General features: G+C 45.7%; 1 protein-coding gene across 6 annotated transcripts in view; it reads left to right on the top strand.

Annotated features, from left to right (window-relative positions):
- Nucleotides 1-19,885, top strand: part of ADGRF5 (adhesion G protein-coupled receptor F5) — a 99,377-nt gene that overhangs the window by 33,293 nt on the left and 46,199 nt on the right. For all 6 annotated transcript variants that reach the window (XM_043591601.1, XM_043591604.1, XM_043591606.1 and 3 more), the window contains exons 2-3: nucleotides 12,549-12,674; nucleotides 19,439-19,493. In XM_043591601.1, coding sequence (XP_043447536.1) covers nucleotides 12,573-12,674; nucleotides 19,439-19,493 — 157 coding nt within the window. In that variant the 5' untranslated portion in view covers nucleotides 12,549-12,572. The remainder of the gene's footprint in view (nucleotides 1-12,548; nucleotides 12,675-19,438; nucleotides 19,494-19,885) is intronic.

Below are 19,885 nucleotides of genomic sequence, written 5' to 3'. Positions count from 1 at the left end.
GACTGAAATGTCTGCATTGGCTGTGGGTACACTATGAATTCACAAGTAATTTACCAACACAGCATTTCAGCCCACATGGTGTGATTCTAGTCATAAAGGTTCAATAACTGAAATCTTGCCTATTTCCTAAAAATAATCCCCAAAGTGAAACCTTTGAAGTCACAGTGTGGTGAAAGCGTCTGTGCTGCATAGACTTGCTAAGTGCTATGGGGTTACCCAGGCAGAGAATCCTTTCCTTTAATTACCTTAGATTCTTAATAGAGGACCAAACACAGGCATTGGAGGGTTTTAATAGTACCTGACAATATTTACTGAGTGTTTATTATGTGCCACTCGGCTCAGGGTTTTCCAAAGATTGTTAGCTCATGTAGTTATTCCAATAATCTTATACGTCTGGTGCTTTTATAGTAGCCGTTTTACTGATGAAGAAACACACAGTTTTAAGTAAGTTGCCCGAGGCACACAAAGCCAGCAATGGATGAAGTCGGGACTCCAGCCCAGGCTGTCTGACTTATGAGTCATGCCTAATTACTATGCGATGCTGCAAACCTCACAGGGCACTGCAGAAAGGTCCACACGGCAGATACATGCAGTGTAGTCAGGAGAAAGATGCATCTCTGGAGGCGATAAGAAAAGAGGCAGGATGCTGTAAAGATTAAGAGCTCCAGCCTCAGCAACAGACTCGACTACTTTACCGTGTGACCGGGGTGTGTTATTTAATTTCCCCATGCCTCAGTTCCTTCATCTATAAAATGGGGACGATGATAGTTCTACCAAGGTAGGACCTAAGGATTAGATGAGCCTAGTTCATGCAGGGTGTTTAGTCTAATTCCCGGAATGTAGCCGAGTCTTGATAAATGATAGCAATTATTGCCATTACTAAGTGAATAGCGAGACCCCAAAAGACAGCTCAGGAAGGAGGAATGGGACATTTCAGCGGCCAGGAATGGTTTGAGAAGAAACCGAGAGGCAGCCATTCATTCAACCAAGACTTGCTCTTAGTATTTATGACACATTTTGCCAAAGAAAGTACGGTGAAAACTTGTGAGTGGTCAGCCTATTTTGCAGGCAAGTTTTGTGGAAGAAAAACATGGCAGAGCTGGGTTTATATTTAGGTTGTGTGTGCCAGGTGAAGTAGCCCAAATATTGCCTGGTCACTTGAGAACGTTTGAAGAATTTGAATGCGGTAGACAGCAATCTATGAGAAATCGCGTTCTAGGCAAATGAATCTGCCGATGGTGCGTTGGGTTATTGAGCAGGGCAGTGGGGGTGGGGTGGGGAGGGAGCCCATCCAGGAGATTGCTGCAATCATCCAGGTGCGAGGTGATCGTGTCCAAACCAGGGTGGCAGCCGAGGGAAAGAAAACAGCAGCGGAGGCAGTGACAGGACTTGGTGGCTGGTCGCATTGCGGCTCCCTCTCCTGCCCTGGATTCTTGTGTGAGGAATACCCGTGCGGTGGTGAGCCTGGGGAACTGGACGATGAAGCCAGCTGTTGGGAAATCTTGAAAGGGATGGGTTATGAGGTAGCAGTGGGAAAGAAGAATGACATTCAGTCTTTGGGGAACTGAATTTTCCACCCAGAGGGAAAGAGTGTGATTGGGGAGATGCGCCTAATACGGAGCAGAGAGATCAGGGTGGAAATAAAGTTTTGGAGTTCTCATGTAACTTGATAATGAAAACTATGGAAGTGGACAAGCTCTCTAAGAGAAAGGGTGTCGGGGGGATGAGCCAAGGACCCAGGTCCACAGTGGGGCAGTTGGGAGGAGGAGGGAAAGGAGCAAAAGCTGGAGTGATGGGAGAGGAAGGGGAGAGTGATGGAAGAGGAAAGGGGGCCCTGTGAACGAGGAGGCACTAAGGGCATCAGAAACCAAGAAACCAGGGAGGACGAGGACTAGTGAAGAATGGCACTGGCTAATATCAGACGCTCCAGATTAAAGAAATCTTGGAATATCCATGACTTCTCGGGGAACTGTATTTCGAGTAGTACACACACCTTATTCTTAAAGTTTAACAAAATCCCTAGAAGGGAAAATGAAAATTTCAGAAAAAAGAAGTCATGGGCCAAGGACAGCCATGCACGGTCTCAGGAGACAGAGACGATGAGGTCTCTGAAAGCAGGAGACACAGAGGGCTAAAGTGGCCCTGACAATCATTAAAACGTTGGAATAATTTTTTAAATGTTTGTTTGCTTGTTTTGAGAAAGAGAGCATGAGAAGGGCAGAGAAAGAAAGGGAGAGAGAGAATCCCAAGCAGGCTCCACAGTGCGCCAATCCCAACACAGGGCTCCAACTGACGAACCATGAGATCATGACCTGAGCAAAAACTAAGAGCCGGCCGCTCAACCGAACGAGCCACCCAGGCACCCCTAAAATGTTGGAATATTTTAAACCATGTTGTAAATAACTGCTGCCCCTCAAGCCCCTGGAGTGTCCAAATGCCCTCCACCCCCTCTGCCTCAGCCACCCAGCCTTCGGACCCTCCCGCAGACCTCCGTACCATCCAGGATGAGGGCCCCCGGCCCCTGCTCCTGCGTAGTGACCAGAGACTGCTCCAAATGGTCCATTACTTTTATGATTAACACTCCAGTATTCTTTTGAATACCTGATGGAGGGTAGGACCACAGATCTGTAAGGCTTGGCCCCACACCCAAGCCCTCTGCTGCTCAGTGCATCCCTACAGCCAACCACAGGGCTACCCGCCATCATAGCTGGAGCACAGCCCCGGCATTGTTTTGCTGGGACTTAGGGAACCCCTTCCACACAGTAAATGAAAGTAGGAAGATCGAAGAGATAAGAGCAGAGTGAGGAACTTAATGTTTTCATAAAGATGGCAATCTCTTGCTTAAAGGCTCAAATTCTCCAGGGATTTACAACAGGGAAAGAAGTGTAAAAGGTTATCAATGCTGCACACACGGGCAGTGTGTTTTGGAAAACTTGACCCCATTGTGTACAAACAAATGTTCTTCTGTAATCTGATGGTACCGAGCCGCCCTGACACAATGCTGTTGCGGGACCTTATTTCAAGGCAAGGGAAAATTAAATAGAAAAAAAAAAAATGTTCGAGGTAGTCCTTTAATTGGTATTGTGTTTCGTGTTTGTGTTAAATAAATATTTAGCTTATACTTCTGCATGTGTGAGGGATGAATCATCTAATTAAATAATGTCGGCAAAGATAAGTCTTGTCACCTCTGCCGTGGAAAATACAGATCTATGAAGGCAGGCTCTTAAGGTTATACATGAGGATTTTTAATCCTCAAGTTCAGGAGGGAGGTTATGGCTGATACCCTGTGCCTCATGGAGATGAGTAATAATCACAGCAGAATTTGCAGTTGAAGCCCTCCTGGAATTTGGTGTTACAATTTAGCACCTGTCATCAAAAGGAATCTGCTCTGAATTATTCTCCAGGAGTAGAATGAGGTATGTGCCGATCTACGTTCAGTCTCTCACCTACTATGTTGATCAGAAGTACGTGTTTAAAAAATAACTACCCGAACATCTAGGCTGTTCCCCAGAACATGCAAAGCAGGACACGGGGAGATATGCATGTGGTCTCTCTCAAAGGGGACGGTAACTTGTCTAGTTGGCCAGCCACAGGCCAAGGTTGAGTAAGAGGCATGGCTTCCCTTGATACAGTCCTCGCGTGCAATACATTGAGTTCTTTTCTTAAAAAGAAAGTCACATGGGGCTCCTGGGTGGCTCAGTTGGTTGGGTGTCCAACTTCAGCTCAGGTCATGATCTCACCGTTCATGAGTTCGAGCCCCATGTGGGGCTCTGTGCTGGCAGCTCAGAACCTGGAGCCTGCCTTGGGTTCTGTGTCTCCCTCTTTCTCTTCCTCTCCCCCACTGGCATTCTTTCTCTCTCTCTCTCAAAAGTAAATAGACATTTAAAAAATTAATAATAAAAAAAAAGAAAGTCACACATATAATATCACTACTCCATGCGACATGAGAGCCAAGCAGGTTACAAATGGGAGGCATCTCCACTCTCTCTTCCACCTTGCAAATCTCCTAAGTTGTATACACTCACTCATCTTGCACATAGTCTACAGCTACCCCCAATGTGATTTCCTCCCTACTCGCCCCAAGGAGAGCTGAGCACATATCACGAGTACATTGCCCTTGCTGAGAACATATCATGTCTCCAAATCCCATGGGCAAAATCAGCCCCCTCCGTGTGGGCCTTTCAGCACCACTGGACACAGTTGTGACAGTCTGCTTCTTGAAACCTGGTTTTCCCTGGTTCCATACTCTCTTCTAACCTTGTTTCCTTCCTGCCTCTCTGGTCTCTCATTCGCAAACATCTTCGCTCCATCATCTTCCTTGACAGGACCTCTGGTTGCTGGAATTCTCTGGGCCTCAGTTCTTGGCTGTCATCTCTCCTCTCTCTACTGTCTTCCTAATCAATCTTAACACTCCTGTGGTTGCAATTACCCTGCCTGTCCTGGCTCCTGCTCACCTCACAAGCCCTCCAGTATACATCCCTTGCTCCTTTTGGTGTTCCAGCCACTCTGGCCCATTTGCAGCTCCTTGAATGTACTGTGCATTTTTCTGCCTCAGGGCCTTTGCACATGATCTTTGTTCTACCTGGAACTCTCAACCTCCTCCCCCTCTGAGCTCCCTTTTATTTTTAGCTAATTCCAACTCACACTTCAGATTTCAGCTCAACTAAATACTTCCTTCACGATACCTTCCACAGATCCCCAGGACTAGGTCATGTCCCTCTGTTAATAGACTTTATTAGAAAATTCAGCACAGTGGTGAAAAATATGGGCTCTGGAATTAGGCTTTTTCGGTTCACATTCTGGCTCTGCCACTTACCATCTTGTGTAATTTGGGGAAAATTACTTAACCATTCTGTGGCTCAGTTCATTTGATATCATACTGTTAAGTAGATACTATACTAAAATCCCTATACTGGAATTGCAATGAGGATTAAAAGATTTAATACAGTCAATGCTCAGCTCTGCGCCTGGCACATAGTAAGTGCTCAACAACATATTAGTGTCATGATTATTTTCCTCGGTCACACTTTCATGGTCATGGTCAAACAGTGAATTCAGTGACTGATCCTTTAATGATGCTCATCTACTCCATTAGACTCTAAGCTCCATGGAGACAGGGATCATTTGCTTGTTTTCTGCTCCTTTCTCTGCACCTAGCAGAGCGCCTGGCACTTAGCAGGACTTAATAAATGTTTCCCCAGTGAATGAATACAGAAATGGATACATGAGTAAGGGAATAAATAGATTTGCTTCATGCTATGCTTACGAGAACAAATATAATACAAGGAGGAAGGTTAAGGACCTAGATTAAGAGGAAGTAGAGACTATTTATAGCTAGGCAGATCAAGGAACCTCCAGCCAGGAGGCAGCCTTTTGCCTTGTCATTGAAGGATGGATTGAACTGGAGTATGCAGTGATTATCCCGAGGCCAAAGGGCGGGGAAAGATGGAGATTAACAAACCAAGTAAATGGTAGGATTCGTTTGGTTTTACCAAACATTCAAAAATAGTTTGACAATAATAACTGCTCCTCTCCACCGCCAGGATTGATTCTCAGTCCTGATTAGCTTTTGCATTTTTACTTTGGTGTGAATACCAGAAAACCTCTCACTCTATTTTCAATTATGAAAAATCAGCCACCTTCAGTGGTGAAAATCTAATAGATGCTTATTACATATACTTGCTCTGGAATATACAATCTAGGTCATGGAAGGCCTTGAGTATCAATGAAAGCAACTGCCTTTACTCAAAAAGCAATGGGGAGCTGAACAGGGAATAACATGTGAGAAGGGCACTTCTGGAAGGTTAATCTTGCGTCCATGTAGACAATGGGGCGGAGAGGGAAAGAATGCAAGCCATTGCAATGGTGCACGAGAGAGGCGGTGAAGGCCTGAACTGCCTAGTAAGTCAGAGGTGGGTTGGATAAATACAAGAGATCATCATGGTTAGGCTCAGAAGCCTACATGAGGTTTACCTTGGATTTGAAATAAATGTGAGAAATTTTAGACTCTTTGAATAGTAATGGGACTTCAGAGGCAAACTTCAGTGAGCACCTAATAAATTACAGAGATCTATACTTCTCATCATCATCTTTGATGACAGTCACTATCCACAATTCTATCACAAATGGTTTGCCCGACTGTAGGACGATATTGTCATCTAGAATGTAAGAATGCTTGGTGGGGTCTCCTGAGGCACATAGTCCTTTCTAGGCCTTAGTTTTCTCATCTGAAAAACTAAGGGGAGCCCACACTTCCATGGAGGCAGTGCTGGAACTAGAGATAAATTCTAATTTGTCTTCTAATTCAGATTGTGTGTGTTCTTTTGCTCTGTTCAGACACACCGATAATCCATTTTTCAATGTTCATCAAAAACATACTCAAAATAAACACTCAATAAATATTAAGCAACAGACCAGAGGGCCACACTTACCCTTTTTAAATAAAAAAAGAATGGTATCATTTTTACTGAATTCGAATTAATTTTCCAGGGCTGCCATAACAAAGTCCCACAGACGGGGTGGTTTACACAACAGAAATCTCTTTTCTCACAGTTCTGGAGCTTAGAATTGGACATCAACATGTCAGCAGGGTTGATTTCTTCAGAGGCCTCTCTCCTGGGCTGGTAGATGGTCATCATCTTTCGGGGTCTTCACGTGGTCTTTCCTCTGTGTCTGTTTGTGTCCTAATCTCCTCTTCTCATAAAGCCACTGGCTGTACTGGATGAGGACCCACTCTAATGACCTCGTTTTAACTAAGTTACCTTTTTAAAGACCCTATCTTCAATTAAAGGTCACATTCCGAGGGACTGGGGGTTAGACTTCAACATACTAATTTTGGAGGGATACAACGCAGCCCAGAACAAGTTGCAACGAAGACCAGGCCCTTTTGTGCTTTGTGGGCATGATCTCTAATCTCCACAGCGGTGCCGCAAGGCGAGCCCTGGGATCCTTGCCATTCATATCAGCAAACTGAGGCTCGGTGGGGGTGAGTGTCTCACCATGGTTACCGAGCGGTGGAGCTTGAGTCAGAATACAACCCTGTTTCGCTTCCAAACTGGTGCTCTTTCCACTGTAGTCTACTACAGGAAAAAGGGAATCGCCTGAACTGTAATGCCACCAAATTCTCCTTCCAAGTCAGAGCAAAAATAGATCTGCCTTCTTTGGTGCCAGTAATTGTTCAGGAGAACAAAGCCCTCCTAAGGACCGTGGCTGAGCCTACTGCACAGCGGCCGGGCAAGCTGCTCAAGGGAACCTCCAGGAGGGGCTCAAGGGACTACTAAATCTCCCCCTTTGGGCTCTTGGTTCCCCTGCGTATGCTGTTCTCCTTCACCTGAGACTCTCTTTTCTTTCCTTGTTACACATGAAAGCATCACCCATCCTTCAAAGTCTGGCCACTGACCCTAATCACTCCCAAACTCACCCAGCTTTCCCCCATCTTCAGTTCCAGGCATGCTTAACACTCGCACAGTGCAGCTCACTTGGGAGATAGACCCTCGTGGGGGCGGATCTGGCTCTGTTACTCAACTAGCTGGGTGGCCTGGGTGAATTCTGCAGCCTCTCTGGGCCTTCATTTTCTCATCTATGAATTAGGATAAAAGTACCTACCTCACAGGGTCATCGTGACAGGGAAACTAAGTGCGCTAACCTATTTACTGCACTTAGCAGCGTGCCTGGAACGTAGTAGACCATCAGTACATAGTGGTTTTTACATTGATATTTTTTCAGTCTATGTTGCGTGCCTTCCCAATGAGACTGGGAGCTTCCCGGAGGCAAGGACCATGGCTCACTTCAATTTATGCAGGCAGAGCACAATTTGGGGACTGCAGAAAACACTCTGAATTTGCCAGTGCACAAGTGTGCAACACATTTGATAATTGTATGAGACGTTGAACACAATCTCAATTAACGGCCTTGGCTATTGGATTGTATCAAAAACTGGTGGGAAGATCACGTTGGAGCCCACACTTCCATTCATTCATTCATTCATTCATTCATTCATAATTGACTGCTTCCTAAATGCATCCCCTCAAACTTCTGTTTCTATGTAAGTTCTTTAGTAGAGAGCGCTATAGGCTGGTGATAGAAGGTACCAACGTGCAAGGAAATGTAGAAAGGACAATAGGTGGCCGAAAATATGGATCTGTAGACCTCAAACCTCCCTTGCATCAGAAACAGCTCTGGTAGGTGGAGAATTTCAGATTCCACCCCTTAGACATTCCAACTCAAGTGGTCTAGGGTGATTTTAAAATAACAAACAAACAAATGGAAAAAGGAAAATAAGAAACTCCCCAGGTGATGCTTCCGATGCACAGCCAGGGCAAAGAACCACTGAAGCAGATGATGTACAAATACTCCAGGGAACTTTTTCCCCTAGGCAATGCTAAGGGAGGCAATGTGTGTGGGACTAGAGTGGGGAGCAGAGCCCTGGTCACAGAGGCTGAGCAAGTGTGGGCTCACATTGTCATCTTACCTTCCTCCTCTCCAGAAGGAACCAGGAGAGTATCTGGGCTAGGGTCCCCAGAGGACAGGGGTTGAGGATACCAGAGAGCCTGAAAAGGCAGAGCTGTGTAGGGCTTAGGAAATAAATCATTTCCAGAATGAATCTCACTCTTGCCCTACTTAGACGGAGTGTGGAAACACAACTTGGTGACATTGGGGCATCGAGCCTCACAGATGTGGCCATTTCGTGAACATGCTTCTAACCTCGCAAAGGCATGCAAGGCCATTTTCTTCTCCTCCCACTCCTCCGATAAAGTATGGGCCAGTCAGGGCTGATGAAGGGTTTCCAGGAAAGTGGGTGATTTTAAGATTTGGGAGAATAATTCCCTAATGTGTTTCAGGCCAGTCTCACAGTGGCAGTTCCTGATGCATAATCACTCTGCAAGAGAATGTCATTATAGACTGCTTCAAGGAAGCCAGACCCTCATCCTGCAAGTGCAGGGCTTCTGGGAATCCTGAGGACCTATTCCTGGCAAATGATGTCAGGGTGCTTGATTTCCCTCTCCCTGTTCCTTAACTTCACAGACAGGAAAATAGGGCCAGAGAAGATCTGGAAGTTGCTCATCACCCCAGGGTTTGTACTGAGTATGAGATCATAGTTCCCAGTTGGTTCTGAGACACAGCCAGCTCATTCAGGTTGGTGAGTTTTAGTAGACAGTATCCCAGATTTATAATTTAAAAAGAGAATGAAATTGAGAACATCAGATAATTTTCTTTCTTCTCTGCCTCCGTTTGTCTCTGTGTTTCTTGGTTGTTGTCCGCCATTTAATCCAGGAATATAGAATGCATAAGAACCTCTAGGGGATTTACAATTAAAGAGATTCTGGTGAAGATATATTGCCTTGAATCTGGGGTTCTACTTCATGCATTTGATTGGGTGAATTTGGATTTTTCTGCCCATTAGCCATGCTAAGTAGCCCCCACAGTCTCCACTGGCCTCCTCACAGATGAAAACCAGCTGTGAGCTGGAGAGTTACTGAAAAATTATTGATATAGGTAAAGGAAGTTTGTCTTCAGATATCTCCCAAAATGTAGGAACCCCAAAAGCTGAACTGATCTTCAGCTGGTATCACTGTTCTGATTGGCCAGGCCCATACACAACTGGTTGTCAAATACTTTTAACGTTACCTCTCCTTCAAAGTGGTGGCATTCTTCTCTCAAGTGGAGAACCCACCTCTCACCCTTACTGAGTAAGCAATGGCTATGTACCTGTTCTCATGCCCCTGAATCCAGGGAACATTCCCTTCCCCACAGTGGGGTCCTTTCGACATCTCTATTGACTTGTGATTTTGTTGTCACCAACTAGGTCAATAGAGAGTGTTAATTTAATCAATACCTGTCTCTAGGGAGCTGGGAGAAGATGGGGACAATGGACAGTATTGGCCAATGGCTTATACAAAAGGACCACATATGACCACTTGGAGACATTATAATTCTTGCTAATTCTGACAGAAAAGCCACCTCTGGGGAATGGTAAAAAGGATATAGAGTCAGCTCCAGTCCCTCTAACACCTGGGTCCCTCCCTGACCATCATGAGTCAAGGGAGGCTCATTAACCATTCAGTGACTAAATCTCATCCTTTTGATTAACTGTCTCAATCCAGAACCAGCTAGCATAGTGCACGAAGGTGAGGCACGAAAAGGTTACCTCACCTCCTGAATACCCAATTCATCCCGGGAGCAGTTGTTATCACCCCGCTCAGTCTGCTCAATACCCACAAAAGCCTGTTCCCTTTGAACAAAGAATCAGTTGCTACAATTGCCCTACAGCAGATGCATCTGGTTTAGATATCTATTCTCGCAACCTAAATTGCAAAGCATTTTCCAAAAGCCATTGAGTTGCAGAATTTTAGAAACGTATTTGATTGCCAGATCTGCAAATTGGGTCACTTTTCCAGGGCCTTCTGCTTCCCCCTTTTCCACGGGGGAAAAGGAAAAGGAGGCAGTCAGCAGCTGGTGATTGAAACACAATTCTCCCTGGCACGTAGGTCTTGGCTACCGTCTGTGTGTTATCCTGGCCACGATCCCCTGGCACTCCCTCGAATGCCTGGGCCAAGGCCTGCCCTTCCTGATGACTGCCCTCTGGATTCCACTAACAATCAGGGTGAAACCACGGCAGCCTGGACCCCTGCTGGTCTTCATGGCTTTTAACAGATTAACTTAAAAAAAAAAAGTTTATTTGTTTTTGAGAGACAGAAGAGACAGAGAAGCAGAGAAGCAGAGGGAAAGAGAAAATCCCAGACAGGTTCAGCACAGAGCCCGACATGGGGCTCAACCATGAGACTGTGACCTGAGCCAAAGTCAGATGCTTAACTGACAGAGCCACCCAGGCGCCCCAAAACTTTTATTTAGCTTATTTATTTTTAGAGGGAGGGAGAATGGGAGAGGGGCAGAGAGAGGGAGGGAGAGAATCCCAAGCAGGCTGGGCACTAACACCTAGCCTGGCTCGGGGCTCGCTCCTATGAACCGTGAGTTCATGACCTGAACTGAAACCAAGAATCAGACGCTTAACTGACTGAGCCACCGAGACCCCCCATGGTTTTTAATCATCTGAACCTCAGGAAAGTCTGTGAGAAAATTAGAGGAGGTATAATTATCCCCATTTCATAGATGGGGAATATTGGGCTCAGTGAAAGTGAGTGACTTTACTCAAGGATACAGTTTATGGTGATTCTGCATCTTAACCCATATCTTCTGTCTCTTGGTCTAGTGTTCTTTTCATGAAAATACATGGCTGTAAAAAAGTTGGTAAGGAAAGGAATCTGTACGAAGTGGTTTGTCTGGGTCCACTTCATTGGATTGGGATTATGCAATGCGATATTCTTCTTTAAAAAAATTTTTTTAGGGGCGCCTGGGTGGCTCAGTCGGTTAAGCGTCTGACTTCAGCTCAGGTCACAATCTCACGGTCCGTGAGTTCGAGCCCCACATCGGGCTCTGGGCTGATGGCTCAGAGCCTGGAGCCTGCTTCCGATTCTGTGTCTCCCTCTCTCTCTGCCCCTCCCCCATTCATGCTCTGTCTCTCTCTGTTTCAAAAATGAATAAACGTTAAAAAAAAATTAAAAAAATATTTTTTAATGTTTATTTATTTTTGAGAGACAGAGAGAGCGCACAAATGAGAGAGGGGCAGAGAGAGAGGGAGACACAGAATCTGAAGCAGGTTCCAGGCTCTGAGCTGTCGGCACAGAGCCCAACGGGGGGCTCGAACTCACAGACTGCGAGATAGTGACCCAAGCTGAAGTCAGATGCTTAACCAACTGAGCCACCCAGGTGCCCCTGTGTATTCTACCTTTTAAATGCATAGATGATTAATCTGGTCACCAAAAACTTCATCTTAATCACCAGTATTATAAAGAGGTTGATATCAAAAATCAATGCATAAGATGGGACATATTGTATTAATATTCTGTGTTATTTACTGTAATACCATAAAAGACTATAAATTACAGGTTATATTTTTATGGCTAAATCCAAGATTTTTCATACTAATGGGTCCCTCGCCCATTATTATGCATCATGAAGTCAATTTAATGGGTTGCTACCAGAATTAAAAGGAAAAATAGGGTAAGGTAGGATAGAATACAATTGGAAATATCACAGTGTGTTGAATGTAGCAAAGGCAAGTAATGTTCTCTGAATCCTTTTGTTCGTATGTTAGGTATACTGGATCACGATGTTTAAAGTATTTCTTGCTGAGAAGTCTTTCCTTTTTTCTTGCTTTGTTCCCTCCCTCCCCCCTTTCTCCTTTCTCCTTCATTCTCTGTCTCCTTCTCTGTGTATATAGGACGGGTACACAAACATCCGCTACCTGTCCTATGTACAGGTCCCTCCACAACCCGCCCCAACCCTCACCCATCCTGACATGATCATATCCTCATCCCTGGGTCTGAAGCAAGGACTGTCCTCTATAGTTGATATTTTCATGCCCCTTCTGTTCTCCTCTGTTTGCAAAGGTCCTTTGGTAGTGTGACGCTCGAAACAGGGTTTGCTAGTTCTTTCTATGTGTAATAAACAAATTCTTCCATCTCTAAACCATCATATTTACATTTCAGGCAAAGCACCTCAAACGTAAAGAAATGAAATCCCCAAGGAGAACCACGCTGTGCTGTATGATTATTGTGATTTATTTTTCCCAAGCTACACCGAACTTGAATTTAGAGTCTATTGTTCATCCCTTGGTGAGTACATCCATGTGTGCTATATTTTTCCCTGTCAAATTTTTCTGACTTCCTGGGACTGTTGCAGATGGAAATTGCTTTAAAAAATGTTTCTTGGGGCCTTTGAGAAAATGTTGCAAATGCGAGGAGGGGGTGGTAGACATACATGGATGTTCGTTTGTCTACCTGGCTACAACTTACCATACTCCGCCATTAGTGGTGGTCAAGGGAACATCCCTCAGGCTTCCCTCCTTAAGTAAATGGCCACTTTGAGGCCTGAAACTCTACTCTGAAACTGACAACAATGACCAGAAGGCAGATTTTGAGGACTGGGGGCAGGACACGTTCTCAAAGCATTTATTTTAACGTGAGCATCAGACTAGAACACATTTCAAAATGTGTGTGTGTGTGTGTGTGTGTGTGAGAATCACAGATGGATATAGCTGAAGGGGCCGTCGATGTCATTTAAACTCTTTGCTGACAAATTATCCAGGTGGTTTTGTCTTGTCTTTGGGAAGACAAGACAGAGGATAATAAATACTCCCTCCTTCCTTATGGAAATTATTAGTTATTCCTTCCTTAAGCCACTTCGTGCACCAGAGACAGGGCATGTTACTGGTTTTGAAATCTTGGGAAACCGATGTAATTCTCGCTGTGGTTCAATTTCTTCACCTGTCTCATAATGAGAGTAGTACCAATTTCCTGCTTGCTACGAGAATTAGGTCAGTTAATATGTGTGAGATGCCTTAGAACAGTGCCTGGCACATAATAAAAGCTGTGGTGTTGTTTCTGCTGCTATTTCTCTACTGTAATGGCATTTTTTGCTACTGATTTTTTTAAAAGGTATTTTAGCACTGTTGTATTCAGTCTGTCACTATTGTTAGAGTTTCACTGGTACTTTGTGGCATTATAGACTGTCTCTTTCGGTCTTCTTAGTACTTAAAAAAAAATTATGTATTTATTTTTGAGAGAGACAGAGACAGCGTAAGCAGGGAAGGGACAGAGAGAGAGGGAGAGAAAGAGTCCCAAGCAGGCTCCGTGCTGTCAGCACAAGCCTGACACGGGGCTTGACCCCACAAACCGTGAGATCATGACCTGAGCCGAGATTGAGAGTCAGGCACGCAACCAGTTGAGACACCCAGGCGCCCCTCTGCTGGGTACTTTTTAATTTTAATTCTTTGTCCCCTGTTTCCGTTATCAAATTTGTTTTTATATTCGTGTTTGCCCAATCTTTGTTCTTTGTTTTTTGTTTAGCCTTTAACGGACCACTTTGTGTTGGAAGTCCTCTTATAAACAACATGTGTTTGAAGTTTCATCTTGTTTTTTTCTTTTCAACAAAATCTGAGTAAATCTGACTTTGCTTGGGGGAGCATAGTTTATTCACATTTAATATCATATAGAAGATGCTTGATCTTACTTTCAGGGTTGTGTTTTAGAACTTGATGCACTTAATTCCTCTTCTGTTTTTGTGTCTTTCATTTGGCCTAGGTTTGCTTTGTCTTTTTCATTATTTCTGTTATGACTTGGGAGGTGTGCATTATGTGTCTCTTCTCCCAAACTCCAGTGTGAGGTTCCCCTTGTGTGATCATAGGCAGCAGTTTGCCCAGGTAAATGGGAGAGAAACATTCACACCTCCTATGACTTCACGGGGTCAGCGCGGAGTTCTAGTTACTCAGACGTGTGGGCAGAAAGCCCGAGGCTGAGGTGATCTCAGCAATACAGTCAGCTTGACCTTTATTCCAGAATTTCCTACCACTCCTGGCCTCCTGGCTTCAACTATGCCCTCCGCCCTTGGCCAGGATGGCCCCCGTTGCTGTGGCCCCAACAAAGCCCCTCCATCCATCTGGGAGCATTGGCTGGTCAGAGGATAAGCCAGTGACTTCCCAAGGCTTCTGGTTGTGTTCAAATTCCATCTTTCTAGAAACTCCCACCTCTATCCCAGAGGTCTCCACTTTTCCTCTCTAGATCTGCCTTTGAGATATAATATCTTCATACAACCCAAAGGCCAAAGACCATCTCATTGGAGAGATACACCTGAACCTGCCTCATCAGCCTGTACTGCCCTAAGATGCCCATCCGTTCCCAAGGCTGACCTTCTACCATTTCAAATGCAGCCCTGTGCTGATGGGTTTTAAAAAAATATTGTGGTAACATACATACCATTTACCATCTTAACCATTTAAAAAAATCTAATGTTTATTTTTTTTAATTTTTTTAAATGTTTATGTATTTTTGAGAGAGACAGAGACAGAGCTTGAGCGGGGGAGGGGCAGAGAGAGGGAGACACAGAATCCGAAGCAGGCTCCAGGCTCTGAGCTGTCAGCACAGAGCCCCACACGGGGCTTGAACCCACGGACCGTGAGATCATGACCTGAGCCGAAGTCGGATGCCCAACCAACTGAGCCACCCAGGCGCCCTACCTTAACCATTTTTAAGTTCAGTGGCGTTAAATAGATCCACATTGCCATGCAATAAGTGTGCAGAACTTTTTCACCTTGCAAAACTGAAGACCTAACCCCGTTAAACAAGAACTTCCCATTCCCCCCTTTCGTCCAGCTCCTGGCAATCACTATTATTACTCTCTTTTTATGATTTCCACTACTTTAGGTACCTCACGTAAGTGGAGTCATCCAGTATTTGCCTTTTCGTGACTAACTTATTTCACTTAGCATAATGTTCTCAAAATTTACCTACGTTGTGACATGCGTCAGAATTTCCTTCCTTGCTTAAGTCTGAATAATGATCCGTTGGACGTATATCCCACATTTTGTTTATCCGTCTACCCATTCATGGACACTTGGGCTGCTTTTATGTCTAGGCTATTCTGAGTAATGCCGCAGCGAGCCTGCGTGTGAAAAGGTGGGGTGGTGGGCTCTCAAAGTGTGGCAACGGAGCCCCTCAAACTTCAACGTGCGTATGAACCCACCGGCGCACCTGATCAAAGTGCAGATCTCAACTCAGGAAGTCTGGGGTGGGGCCCGGATGTTGCATTTCTGACAAGTTGACGTCGTGCCTGCTCCGGTGGCTGTGCTTTGAGCCGCAAGACTGTAGACACACAGCCCCCGCATCGTCGCTGAGTGTGAAACCCAGCTCTGGTCAGCCTGGGAAATTTCGTCTTTTCTCCGTCTCCCTGAACCTGTTTCCTCTACATAGCATGAGAATAAACAGCATCTCCTCCATTGCTTTGTTGTGAGGGTCAGACGCTCTCATACCAGCACAGGGCCAACACTTAAGATTTGGTACAGAGTTGTTTACTTTTACTTTGCTAGCACACGTAAACCCATGCTAGGATGCCTTTGCGAGGTGATAATTATCTAACTGGAGGCAAAGATGTCAAGCTGGGGAGTCCAGCTCAAGAAAAAGAGGAGTGAGGGACAGGGCCTTGGCGAGGAGGAGAGAGATCTGACGACCCTGGAGCCTTTAGTCACCACCTTATTTGTCATCCTGTTCCCTGGGATTTTTTTTTTTTTTCCACATAAAATGCCACCTCTCATTCCTGACTGATCGCCCATGATCACTCCAGGCCATCCCTTCCCCCACCCAAACCCATACACAATTATTTTAAAGTCATCATGTCCAAGAGGTGGGGCATTTCCTGGATTTGGTGACCTTGTGTCTTCTGGCTGAGACTTGGCCATCAGGAAATCCCCTTTGGATGGGGATGGCCATTGTCCTCAGAGACTCATCTGGGTACCTCTACATGGACAAGCAGGAGGAAGTTCCCTGGAGGTTCTGTTTTCTTCTGCGAAGTAAAGACTCATCTGAGAAGATCTATGCTCCCCTAAGAGTTCTCCTCAGTACCCAATGTTTAAGAGAAAAGACAAGTGCCGGAGTCACAGCGGTCCCTGAATGGGGGTGACACGAGGACTCAGGAGGGCAAGGATGGCCTCTGGTGAGTCCCAAGCCAGCCTGACACACAGACACATTCCACTGCCAGAAACCGTACGAGCAACTGGTGTGCCTGAGAACATTGCTTTCCACGACGTGAGAAACTGAGCCTCAGAATGAGCGAGTGACTTTTCCAACCAGGAAGAGGGGGAGGTGGTGGGATTCGGTGCTTGGTGCGATTCTAACGTTTGCCTTGTTGAAATCCAGGCCCCCCCTGACCTTGCAACCCATCTCTTGCAACCCTTTCCTGACCTTGCAACCCATCTCTTTGTACCTTCTCAAATCTGGGAGAGCCAAGGGTATTCACCACCACCCCCGCAGGGGACTCTCAAAGACTTTATTGCTTTCAGTATTTTTGCCGCATTTGCCCCAACGATTGCGGGACTTAAAACAAAAAATGGGTTATTCTCACAAGAGGCTGTGCATCCTCGCTGGAAGGACGACAGAGGCAGTAGGTGACAGAGCTACAGAGGCGGTGCTTTGCCGAGATGTCCCCTGACAGTTCCCGATGCCCACCATAAGAATGCAGGAAATAGTTCAAAAGTAGTGTTTCTCAAAAGATGGCCTCATGTCCAGAGATGTGCCCATTAAAAAGACAGTTTTTGTCACCGCACCCCAGACCTGCTAACCTGGACTGGGGGGGAGCCAAGGGAAGTGATCCTTACGGTCACAGATTGAAATGCTATCTACGAGGGAATTGACTGCACCTGAATTGTTTTAACCTCAAGCCTTTAGCCCCTCCAGAAAATGGAGCAAATGAAATCGAGACGTTGGAGAGCTTCCCGAAGGTGATTGCCAGGGATCACCTTCTCCTGGGCCGAGTCCCCCAACCACAGCCCATGAAGAGTGGATGGAGAAGCCTTGCTGGTGGCTCCCCACTCCCTACCCCTAGCCCCCCAGAGAGGATGCAGGCAGGAATACAGCAGAAGCCCCTTCCCTTCTGCCTGGGCACAGAGCCAAAGCAGTCTCCGGGAGAAGCTGGACAGGAACCAGCCCTATGCACTGACTTTGCTCCCTCTTGGTTGCTGCGCATTTAGGTACAGCTAAGATAAGCCCGCTGCAAACAAAAGAGCATTTGGGCTTCTGACATTCCAATCGTCATGCATCGTTCCTCTACGTGTTTCTTCAAGAACATTTATGAACTGTCAGGCACACCACTCCTGTACAGATCCTCATGGCTCTTAACACTGTCATCGAAAAGAAGGAGGGGATAGGAGGAGGTGACAGAGAAAGAAAGGGTGCTAGGTAAGAGAGCTGAGGTCACGGAGACAGACCCACAGTTTCCCGGGGTATCTCCTGATAAAATCATTCAATGCCCGTGTGGACACGTGCAGACTCTGGAGCCAGGCTAGCCCGGTTGGAGTCCTGGTTCTGCCCTTTAAAGGCTGTGTGACCTTAGGCAAGTCATTTGACCTCTCTGCACCTGTGCTTTCTCATCAGGGAAATGTGAATAATCATAGTACCTATGCCTTAGATTGTCGTGGGGATTAAATACCTAAGCGCACATCAAGTACTCAACAGTGCCCGACACAGGAGTGTTGGATATATTTTAGGCATTCATATTTTTATAATTGTTATGACGGGAGATAACTAGAAAATAATGAAAAATACCACCGATGGTAGAATGAGCTTTGCCTGGGGTGGCGTTCATGGATGTGTTGAGCTCATGGGAAAGGACACACCACAGAGGGTAGGGGCCGTATGGCTCTCCTGTTGAGCCTTGAAGGGAGTCTGGATTGGGACGCACAGCCTAGCAGGGATGAACTAGGAAACCCAGGTCAGGTCAAGGTGTGGTTACCAGCCGCAGAATTGGCAGTGATCCCAACAAAGCCAATCAAAGTCAACTCTTAAAGAAAGCTGCGTGATGACAGGACAAGAGCTTTATAGAGACGAAGTGAGTGTCAATGTGTGGATGAAAGGGTCCATGGCAATGGTGCTTCTAGAAGAGCGTGACGCTTTGTCCCAGAATAGCTCTTACAACGTCACCAAACTATTCTCGGTGCCTTACATTTGTTAATCATTTGATCCTAATGACAACCTCCCGAGGCAGACTATTTTTATTCCTATATTATAGATGAGTACGGAGGCACAGAGAGGTTAAATAACTTGCCCAAGTTCACGCAGCCACTTAACAGCAGAGCTAGGATTTGAACTCAATGTCCGTAGGGTCTTTGCTCTTAACTATTATAGTCTATGGTATAATTCAACTTTATTAAGGGCTTACTATGTGTCACATGCAGTTGATAACAGTTCTATGAGGTCGGAAATATTATTATTCCATTTTACAGAAAAGAAGACTGAGGCTCAGAGAGGGTAAGTAAGTTCCCCCAGGTCACATAACTAGTAAGCAGCACAACCTTGTTCCCGGGCAGTCTGACTCCAGAGCTAGCTCTCACAGCCCCTGCCACAGAAAGCAACAATAGAACCATCCAGGAGAAAAAGGAACAAAGGAGGAGAAGATGATTTCTAAGCATGCATAACGTAAACAGCCCTAACGCAGCAGAAAGATTGGGGTGGGGACAGGCTGAGTGCTGAGGAGAGGTCATGTCTCAGACTTGTCTAAGACACGTCACCGGAATGACTCAGGGTTCAAGTCTTAGGCAGAGAGCACAAGTTAAAAACACCATAATTTGTATTTCTTGACCCGACTCAAACTACGGGGACTCGGAGAAACTCAGATGTGGTGATTGGTTCCGCTCCTGGGCCTAGAGACTGGTCTATGAAAAGTGAACGCCAGCTCACATTCATAGAGTTCCCACCATCCTCGGGGTACAAGATGCTCACCCAGAATCCGCAGCCCTACGCTCAGCTCCTACGTTTCAGAGCACATGAGCAGGAAGCCAAGGAGATAAGACATCTCTAACCCTCACTGACAGTCTCCTAAAATGTTCTTTCAGATTCTCCGTGAACATGAACTAGCGGGGAAGGAGCCACTAAGGCAAAAACGAGCAGGTACGTAAGGCCTTTGCTTGGCAACCTCTTCTAGTAAGCCCGATCAAATGACATTTGCTGTAACTTTTCAAACCCTGTGATCCCTATAATGCAGTCTCCGAGTGTATCAGGGTTCAATTTCTAGAAGCAATTACAAGGGAACTCCATTCCCTCCTCTACCTAATGATATTAAATGGATTTTAGCAGCACGTTACAAGCCCCTCACCTCCCCCCTCTCTGCTCCCGAGATCCTGAAGAGTCTGTCCCCAGTGGCTCTCTCCTCAACTCCCACTTCCTAGCCTTTCAAAAACACCAATCTGATTCCCCATATAAAATCTTTCATGGGCTCCCAAATGCCTTGGATCTCTCCAAGGATTTTCTCAAATCCAATCACCTGCTGGATTCTTAGCAGA

The sequence above is a fragment of the Prionailurus bengalensis genome, chromosome B2 (genome assembly GCF_016509475.1).
Source record: "Prionailurus bengalensis isolate Pbe53 chromosome B2, Fcat_Pben_1.1_paternal_pri, whole genome shotgun sequence".
Lineage (NCBI taxonomy): Eukaryota > Metazoa > Chordata > Mammalia > Carnivora > Felidae > Prionailurus > Prionailurus bengalensis.
The sequence above is the reverse complement of the archived record's forward strand: the minus strand, read 5'-3'. Positions and strand labels throughout refer to the sequence as shown.